The sequence below is a fragment of the Coregonus clupeaformis genome, chromosome 5 (genome assembly GCF_020615455.1).
Source record: "Coregonus clupeaformis isolate EN_2021a chromosome 5, ASM2061545v1, whole genome shotgun sequence".
NCBI lineage: Eukaryota > Metazoa > Chordata > Actinopteri > Salmoniformes > Salmonidae > Coregonus > Coregonus clupeaformis.
Window position 1 is genome coordinate 26,571,330 of NC_059196.1, and position 10,258 is coordinate 26,581,587.

The following is a 10,258-nucleotide window of genomic DNA, read 5'->3' on the forward strand; positions in this document are numbered from 1 at the left end:
AGCTGCATGTCTCTTGGGGTATGTCTCTATAAGCTTGGCACATCTAGCCACTGGGATTTTTGCCCATTCTTCAAGGCAAAACTGCTCCAGCTCCTTCAAGTTGGATGGGTTCTGCTGGTGTACAGCAATCTTTAAGTCATACCACAGATTCTCAATTGGATTGTGGTCTGGGCTTTGACTAGGCCATTCCAAGACTTTTAAATGTTTCCCCTTAAACCATTCAAGTGTTGCTTTAGCAGTATGCTTAGGGTCATTGTCCTGCTGGAATGTGAACCGCCGTCCCAGTCTCAAATCTCTGGAAGACTGAAACAGGTTTCCCTCAAGAGATTCCCTGTATTTAGCGCCATCCATCATTCCTTCAATTCTGACCAGTTTCCCAGTCCCTGCCGATTAAAAACATCCCCACAGCATGATGCTGCCACCACCGTGGGATGGTGTTCTCGGGGTGATGAGAGGTGTTGGGTTTGCGCCAGACATAGCGTTTTACTTGATGGCCAAAAAGCTCAATTTTAGTCTCATCTGACCAGAGTACCTTCTTCCATATGTTTGGGGAGTCTCCCACATGCCTTTTGGCGAACACCAAACGTGTTTGCTTATTTTTTCTTTAAGCAATGGCTTTTTTCTGGCCACTCTTCCGTAAAGCCCAGCTCTGTGGAGTGTACGGCTTAAAGTGGTCCATTGGACAGATACTCCAATCTTCGCTGTGGAGCTTTGCAGCTCCTTCAGGGTTATCTTTGGTTTCTTTGTTGCCTCTCTGATTAATGCCCTCCTTGCCTGGTCCGTGAGTTTTGGTGGGCGGCCCTCTCTTGGCAGGTTTGTGGTGGTGCCATATTCTTTCATTTTTTTAAATAATGGATTTAATGGTGCTCTGTGGGATGTTCGAAGTTTCTGATATTTTTTTATAACCCAACCCTGATCTGTACTTCTCCACAACTTTGTCCCTGACCTGTTTGGAGAGCTCCTTGGTCTTCATGGTGCCGCTTGCTTGGTGGTGTTGCAGACTCTGGGACTTCTCAGAACAGGTGTATATATACTGAAATCATGTGACACTTGGATTGCACACAGTTTGACTTTATTTAACTATTTATGTGACTTCTGAAGGTAATTGGTTGCACCAGATCTTATTTAGGGGCTTCATAGCAAAGGGGGTGAATACATATGCACGTACCACTTTTCTATTTTTTTTTTGTATTATTTTTGGAAACAAATCACTTCACCAATTTGGACTATTTTGTGTATGTCCAAATAAAAATCCATTTAAATGACAGGTTATAATGCAACAAAATAGGAAATACGCCAAGGGGGATGAATACTTTTGCAAGGCACTGTACATTCATACTATGAATGACCCAGACTATGAAGGATACAATAAGGATATAATGTAACGCATGGATGGCACTGGCAAGCATCAACCACACACAGATGAATCATACAAGCCACTGTACATGCAGTACATGTCATGGACCTGTGAAAGCTAGGCACGACACATTTCCAATTCTAAATCACGTAGAGAAAAAACACAAGGAATGGGATTGTGACTCATAACACACATGTTAAACTACACTGAGTGTACAAAACATAGACTGACCAGGTAAATCCAGGTGAACGCTATGATCCCTTAATGATGTCACCTGTTAAATCCATTTCAATCAGTGTAGATGAAGGAGAGGAGACAGGTTAAAGAAGGAATTTTAAGCCTTGAGACAATTGAGACATGGATTGTGTATGTGTGCCATTCAGAGTGTGAAAGTGCCTTCGAACAGGGTATGGTAGTAGGTGCCAGGTGCACCAGTTTGAGTGTGTCAAGAACTGCAACACTGCTGGGTTTTTCACGCTCAACAGTTTCCTGTGTGTATCAAGAATGGTCCACCACCCAAAAGACATCCAGCTAACATTACACAACTGTGGGAAGCATTGAAGTCAACATGGGCCAGCATCCCTGTGGAGTGCTTTCGACACCTTGTAGAGCCCATGCCCTGATGAATTGAGGCTGTTCTGAAGGCAAAAGGGGGTACAACTCAATATTAGGAAGGTATATCACGCCCCAAACTCAAAGATGTTTCTATTCTTCCCAGGTGCAGATTTCCTTCTAGGCACACCATCATGTCTTCAGACTCTCCCAGCTCCACGTTTACACCCAGTGCCAACAGGTTCCTGACAATGACACCAGCCACTCAGGCCTCCTCCCTACGCACCTGTGAGCCTCCAGAGTCCCCCCTCCAGCAGATGGCACACTCACAGGTACCAGAATCCACTGAAAACTGTCTATTTTACAGTTTACCCAGTTTCACCCAGAAAGAATCCAGATGTTAGCCCTGGGCATGGAAACACTCCCTCCATTTTGATTTAGCCCAAAGCCATGGATGCTTTACCCATCTAATCACCTTTCCTGCACCTGCATTAGGCTACTGTTCCTCCGGTGGTAATTCCAGAATCCACACTGTGATTTTAGTGCATCAGCCCTTAGCTGTTTGACTAACCAGAACTCAGTTCAAGTAGTATTTGTTATCTTTCAAATACTTTGAGCATTTACTGCAGCCTGCCTGGAGTGGTAGATGGACAGGTTTTGAAAAATTGACCTTTTTTGGGGGGTTCCATTGGTTGCTTTTCATTTGTCATTTTCATTGGTTCCATTGTGCCAGATAAAGTATTTAAAAGAAAATGAATACTATTTGAACCCAGATCTGCTGCAAAAGAGAGATTGTTTATGAGTGAATCTAAAAGGATGTAAACTATCTACCTATCACACACACAGGACCTTGGAGGAAATGTGTAAAATTTTATCCTGACATTAATCACATTTCTCTTCTTTTGGACTAATGAATTACCCACCCTTGGAGCAGTAATGTGCCAGTAAATACTGGACATCTCTATCTATCTGGAGATATAAATACAACCCCCCCCCCCCGTTACAGGCATGATGTGTTTGAACAGAAATAATGTTTGCGTCCCAAATAGCACCCTATTCCCTAATATGATGCCATTTGGGACACAGACAATGCCAGGAGATAAAAATGTAGGTCATTGTTGGTTGCAGATGCTAGCCAGGAGATTCTGGATGTTGCTAAATAACCAGCTAACAAATTGTTTATTAATCTCCCCTCAGTGTGAGGAGAGCAGTTCTGTGTCATTTACCACTGCCCAGCGCGAGAGAGAGAGCGCCACCTACAGACAGAGAAATGGCCCTGCAGAGACCTGCAGGAGGCACAGCGTAGATGGAGCCATGGTGGGACAGAGTCAAAGGTCAAACTTAGGGTCAGGGTCAGCTGACCACTTCCACCCCTACCGACGTCAGTTCAGCGATGATGGGGTTGCAACAGGTTGCCTGGCCCCTGGTCCCCCTGGGTCTCGTACCTTCGTCTGTCTCAGAGAGGTAGAGGCTCCAGATAGCTTCGCTGCCACACACACATCTACCAGTGAGGAACAGACATCCTGGGATCCATACAACGGGAGTTTCCAGGCTTCCAGACTGATGGTATGATACAGTGATACTCATACTCTAAATGGCTATTCATTCATAGTACACGCCACCAGCTGAACTGTAGTACCATACCCATGTGTACATAGCCATAGGGGAGAGCCTCACATGCGCAAGCAGTTCCCCATAGACAGATCTCTCATACACACCTACAGCTCCTATCCACACACACACACACACACACCCACACCCACCCACCCACATCACGATGATACTAGTGCTGCCAATGAGTTTCCTCGGATTTCATCACTTGTATCATGCATTTATCTTCATTAATTCCCTTCATTCAACACAGCAGGACTCCCAGCGCTCTTACCCAGAACCACCGGCAGCACCCGAGGAACCTGCCTGCTTCCTGTCCCAAGGCCACGCCTCCTACAACCCCCTAGCCCCACTGCCGCAGGTGAGCGGGCAATACCAAAGTACAGGGGGAGGGGTTAACTTAAGGGGGAGGTTCTTAGAGGAGCTTATCTCAATAGGGCTTGATTATATCATACCAATAACTTGTTTACAGTAGTAGGCTTTGCAGCACACAGCTGTGCGGTTTGGAAAAACCTCACTGTGTACACACTCTGTTGCTAAAGTAATACAAGTTCTGCTCTAACAATGTGTGTGTATGTATGCGTGTGTGTACGTGTGCGAGTGTGTGTTCTCTCCAGTTCTCATCAGGTGTGTATTCTACCAGTGGACAATCCAAAAGTTGTCAGTACTCTCTCCAGTGCCTCTCCACTCCAACCCATCAGGACAGTAGCATGCAGTCCCTCTTCCCCAAGCCCATCTACTCATACAGGTGAACACCCTACTTCGATACTCCATACATGTGCATAATCACAATGTTTTACCAATCTGTACAGTCAGGTTTTGGACTTTGGTGCAACGTTAATTATATATTAAAGACCTTATTTAATCAAGACCTCATTCAATCAAGACCTTATTTAATCAAACCCATTTCTCACTCTTCATCACTCTTCTTTCTCTGTCACGCCTGCCCCCGCTCCCCCTCCCTGGCGCTCGAGGGCGCCAGGCTGCCCATCATTACGCACACCTGTCACCATCGTTACGCTCATCAGTGCTTCATTGGACTCTCCTGATCTTCATCTCGGCTTAATTACCTCCCCTACATCTGTCTGTTCCTCAGTTTGATCCCCGGGTTGCATTGATGTTGTTTTCTTTCTCTCGTCCACACGCTGGTCTTGCTTTGTTTCATGTCTATTTATTATTAAAATTCACCCTGTACTTGCTTCCTGTCTCCCTGCGTCTGTCGTCACATTCTCTGCATGTTTGAAATAATGTTTACAAGGTGAAACAAAAAGAGGTTGAGCTGTAAGCATGTCAGTTCTTTAATAACCCCTTAAACCAGTTAACCTAAACTCCTATCAAGTATCAATGTTACATAATAAAAATAAGTCGTTCATGGAGTCTTTTATCACCTTTATCCCTCAGGCTTGCAGGTGTGAGGTGGATGAGTTGTGTGTGTGTGTGTGAGGTGGATGAGTTGTGTGTGTGTGTGTGTGTGTGTGTGAGGTGGATGAGTTGTGTGTGTGTGTGTGAGGTGGATGAGTTGTGTGTGTGTGTGTGAGGTGGATGAGTTGTGTGTGTGTGTGTGAGGTGGATGAGTTGTGTGTGTGTGTGTGAGGTGGCCCATGCCCTAGATCTACACTGGTTCTGCATACATAGCACAGCCTCTTATTCAAACCCACTACGGAAGACCGTTCGTGCTTTTAATTACGATAATGTCAATTCGACTGTATCTACCATACTTATTTTCTGACTTTTTCCTCAGAGTCTGAATTAGTATGATAATAACAACTTGAAAATCCCTGTTTCCTTTTAGTGTCTTGTGAATGTCATCATGGATCCTTGTCATGAATGTACACTCGTATAAAAAAATATGCTATCTAGAACCCTAAAGGGTTCTTTGGCTGTCCCCATAGGAGAACCCTTTGAATAACCCTTTTTGGTTCCAGGTAGAACCCTTTTTGATTCCATGTAGAACCCTTTCTACAGACAGTTCTACATGGAACCCAAAAGGGCTCTACCTGGAATCAAAAAGGGTGTTCCTATGGGGACAGTCGATGAACCCTTTTGGAACCCTCTTTTCTAAGAGTGTACTGTATATGTAATGGATAAACAACACTGTGATGTTCAATAATATAATATACATAATAATATATATAATAATATAAAATAATAATATAATATTGACTACAACCGATTGACTACACTGACTGCAATGTTTGTCTTCTATCCATAGCATCCTGATCTTCATGGCTTTGAGGAACAGTAAGACAGGGAGTCTCCCGGTTAGTGAGATCTACGGGTTCATGACTGAACACTTCCCCTACTTCAAGGTACAGCAGGAGGACATTATGGCTTCCCAATAGTCATCTGTGTTTTCATAACTCTTTCATTATTCTCATCCTATGTATTTTATCTGTGCAATGTCACAGACAGAGTTGTTATAACCATTGCTATAAATCCTTCATGCACTGAGAAATTGAATGAACTTTGCATTACCTAACTTTCCAAAACGGATGAATACAAGGACACACAAGTGGCATGCATTGGGCATAACAACACTTGTAAAGTAAATACCTTGTAATGTGGTTTGAAAGAGTCAATCACTGAGAGATCAACACCTACTGATCTTCAATCCTCTCATATCTGGCGATAAGCCCTTTATAGAAAAACATGGAGAGGGAGAGGGAGATGGAGAGAGAGAAAGAGAGAGAGATATCAAGAGAGAGAGAGAAACCATAGATTTTATTTAGAGCGTAGGAAGGATTGAGTCTACCACCTGGCAGTTTCCAGATCTCCTGGCAAGCCCCATAGATGAATGATGAATTATACTGTAATAGTGTATATAGATTCAACAGTGTGGCAAAGCAGAATCGGCTGTAGCCGTAGGCTAGCCTCGTCCCAAGCCGTTTGTTGGGCCTCCTGTAGCTCAGTTGGTAGAGCATGGCGCTTGCAATGCCAGGGTTGTGGGTTCGATTCCCACGGGGGGCCAGTATGAAAAATGTATGCACTCACTAACTGTAAGTTGCTCTGGATAAGAACGTCTGCTAAAATGAAAAATCATTGACCCCTGCCTATTCTATAGAGAATACAGGTGTGGCCTATAGGACCTAGTCAAAAGTAGTGCACTAGGGAACAGGGTGCTATTTGGGACACAGCCAGTGTTTAACGAGGCAAGCCGTGGGCTACCCCGGCTGATACCCGTTAGGGCTTGATCAGTGTCTTCCGATCCATCTTGGTGGTTTCAGACCCATGATTGGCTGGCTGTCTGGTGGAGGAAGGTGCAATGTGGCACTGCAACAGCTTTGGCTCCTCTCCAGCCAAACATTCAGTAGGACCTATGACTGAGAGACTACCTCTGGGGGTGTGTGTGTGTGCAACGTGGCATTTCCACTGCTTTGGTTCCTATTGACTTTTAACTTGATTTTGAATTACTTAATTGATTAGGGTTTCGGCAGTTGAAACAAACTCAGCTTGCTGCCCGCCCCATTTCGGTAAAAAGCTAAGGGATGGGGCTGGACAGAGCTATGGATGTAAGGTGTATATTGTTTGTTTACATTTAATGTTTACAAACAGTGTAGTAAAACAAGCGTATATTTTGGGTTCTGAACTAACTTATAAGTTATATTCTTCAAGGATCAATGGGTAACACAGGAGGTTGGTGACACCGTAATTGGGGAGGACGGGCTCGTGGTAATGGCTGGAGCGGAATAGGTGGAATGGTATCAAATACATCAAACACATGTTTTAATGCCATTCCATTTGCGCCGTTCCAGCAATTATTATGAGCCGTCCTCCCCACAGCAGCCTCCACTGATGGGTAAATATAATTAATTGAAAAGTCAAAAAATTTATACATCAATCGCAGATAGCCCCTTTAAGGAATTCATAAATATGTTAAATATACTTCAAAGCAATACCTTGATTATTTACATACAAACTGTACAATGGTATATCGAAATTGAACAATTAAAGATTGGAGGAAAAAAAAGTATCCCATGGAAAATGTTAAAATACACTGTTACTGTACGTTTTTCCTCTCCTTTCTGTCTCTCAGACGGCTCCAGATGGATGGAAGAACTCGGTCCGCCACAACCTGTCTCTGAATAAGTGCTTTGAGAAGGTGGAGAATAAGATTGGCAACTCTTCCCGTAAGGGCTGCCTGTGGGCCCTCAACCCAGCCAAGATAGAGAAGATGCAGGAGGAGCTACACAAGTGGAGCCGCAAAGACCCCCTCACTGTCCGCAAGAGCATGGCCAGGCCTGGTAGGTGGTCTATACATCACAGACAAGGACTCCCCTTAGACCTGGGCTATGTTTTATTTGCGCTTCCTCAAAGTTTGGATGCCAGTGTTTTATATGGAGGGTAAGCTTGGCAATCCTCAGGTCCATCATGGCATAAATGACTCCCTAAATAAGATTGTGCTGTTACAGACATGGTATGTTACCTTTGAGACTGAGCAACACCAGCGGTCTGGTGATTCTATCTACTCGGCCTTTTTGGCAGCTGTTACAGGAGATAAGTGCAAGGTCATCTCAATTTACCCACAGTCTCTCTCTCTCTCTCTTTCTCTGTTTTCTCAGAGGACCTGGATCGCCTGTTGGGGGAAAGACCAGAGAAGCTGAAATCTTTACCTTCTTACCACAACCAGATCCCACTGGCAATCTACAACCCTACCCCTTCCTCCTTCACATCCCAGCCTCGAGAGCCCAGTCGCCCTCTCCGATGTCCCCTCTACCCCCACGTCCCCCCTCCCTCCCTGTCGGTCAACCAGCACCCCCGCTACCTGCCCCCCACCACCCCCCACCCATTCTCCTTCTACTCCCCCTGCGGACAGCAGCCTCCATCGGGTATCCCCCCCAATGTGGGTACCCTGGGTTCCCCCCTGGCGGGGCAGACACCCCCCACATCTAGCGCCACCATACAGGCAGAGTATGACGTTGGGCCCAGGAGCATGCAGGAGCTACAACTAGATGGAGATGCTAATAACGATATCGACACGCTCAACCCCAGCTTGACTGACCTGCAGCTCCACGGTAAGGTTGAGAGAGAGAGATAGAGAGGCCAAGACAGAGACAGAGAGAGAGAGATAGAGATTGAGAGGCCAAGAGAGAGAGAGAGATTGAGAGGCCAAGACAGAGACAGAGACAGAGAGAAAGAGAGAGAGAGCAAGATATATATATATAGAGAGAGAGAGCGCAAGAGAGAGAGAGAGAGAGAGAGAGAGAGAACCATATTCAGGAATTATTTTTATACAATCTACAACAAGATTTACAACCCTGTTCTCTCTCCTCTCAGGTTACTTGTGGGAGGAGCTGAGAGAGGACAGCCTGGCTCCAGATTCGCTGGTGGTAATCAGCCCCTCCCCGTCCCCCTCCTCTTCCCAGCCAACACACCTCCTCCTGGGGTCCAGTCTGAGGAGCACCGGTCCTGTCAACCAGACATCAGAGTTGATCTCCGTCGGGCTGGGGATGGAAGATGAGGAAGATGAGGACGAGATGGGAGGAGGATGTGGAGGTCCATCAAACCTCCTTATTAATGGACAGTACCACACAGCCTACCCAGGTGTGGAGAGCTTGGCTGGTTACCTCACTTCCATGGGGAACACCCCCATACCTCTGCTTTGAAGCCAAGGAATAGGGATCCCTTCGTGGAATAGCTCACAAAGACCTTCCCCCTGGACCTCCAGGACAACTCAAAACTGGAGTTGTGAAGGTCAAAACGTATCACAAAGGGCTCAGTTTGAAAGTGAATGTAGCAATGAAACAGTGACAATATTGTGCACATTTTGATCACAATCAAACGTCATGTTTTGCTTTGCTTTGAACATGCAGAGCACATTGACTCAATTTGTCTACAATGAGCCTGAATAGAATGTGTGAGTATGGGTTCAGGTTTTATCATAACCGTGTTAAAAATATGTTTTTATGGGTCAAAGTCAAGACTTGACATTCATGAGAATGAATGGATCCAAAAGCTCATGACACACCTGACTGTTCAGTGATTAGGAGTAGAGTGCAGTACCACCTAACTCCACACAAGATGGCAGCAGAGAGCTGTAGTGACCGGGACTTATTTATTGGAACGTTAGAGTTGTAGACAGAAATACAGCGCTGATGACATTTCTTCCTTATTCTACACGACAGAGAAGCAAATCTGTTCTACACAATACATTTCTATGTTGAACATTCTGTGAAGTCGCATTCTCCAGAATAAGCCCCCTGGTGTGATATGTTCCCACTATTGCAACTTGCATTTTATACAGTTTGTGGTGACAAGAGATGATTCAAGCCATCTGTTTTTTTTAGCTCAAAGCTAATGAAATTAATTACAAAATGTGTCTTAGCATAATTTCTGATACGAAACAGGGAACATACTCACTGTTTACTCAATTCATTTTCTTTCTAGAAATAGTTTTCAAAGCTTTCTAGCTAAATTACCACTGAAGATGGAAGTCAATATCAAGGCACAGCCAGACAACTATTCTCAGGCTTCCCCTGGTTCCTGCAGGCCCTATCTAATAATTTAGCTTCCATAATTAGGAAAATTGATAAGGTGACATCAGCTTACCAGTTACATTTTTCGAGAGTGTATTTTAGTCATAGCATGTGTGAAAAGGTCATTTTTCTTGTATGACTTAACTGAGTCATCTGCTTGAACTCATTCATTAATTTATATTCTAGTCTAGACAATTTGTTCTGTGTCTATCTATGCAATTCCTTTGTTCTAATTTCTGTCCATCACAGATCTATCCAGTAATTG

The 10,258-nt window shown here is 44.6% G+C and overlaps 1 protein-coding gene across 1 annotated transcript; it reads left to right on the forward strand.

Annotated features, from left to right (window-relative positions):
- The first annotated feature begins 3,987 nt into the window (after positions 1–3,987).
- On the forward strand, positions 3,988–10,254 carry LOC121566566 (forkhead box protein N1-like). Its single transcript, XM_041876558.2, has 5 exons — positions 3,988–4,268; positions 5,733–5,829; positions 7,554–7,761; positions 8,080–8,532; positions 8,795–10,254. Exons 1-5 carry the CDS (start codon positions 4,099–4,101, stop codon positions 9,121–9,123), a joined length of 1,257 nt encoding a protein of 418 aa, XP_041732492.1. The 5' UTR covers positions 3,988–4,098; the 3' UTR covers positions 9,124–10,254.
- Positions 10,255–10,258: the final 4 nt, after the last annotated feature.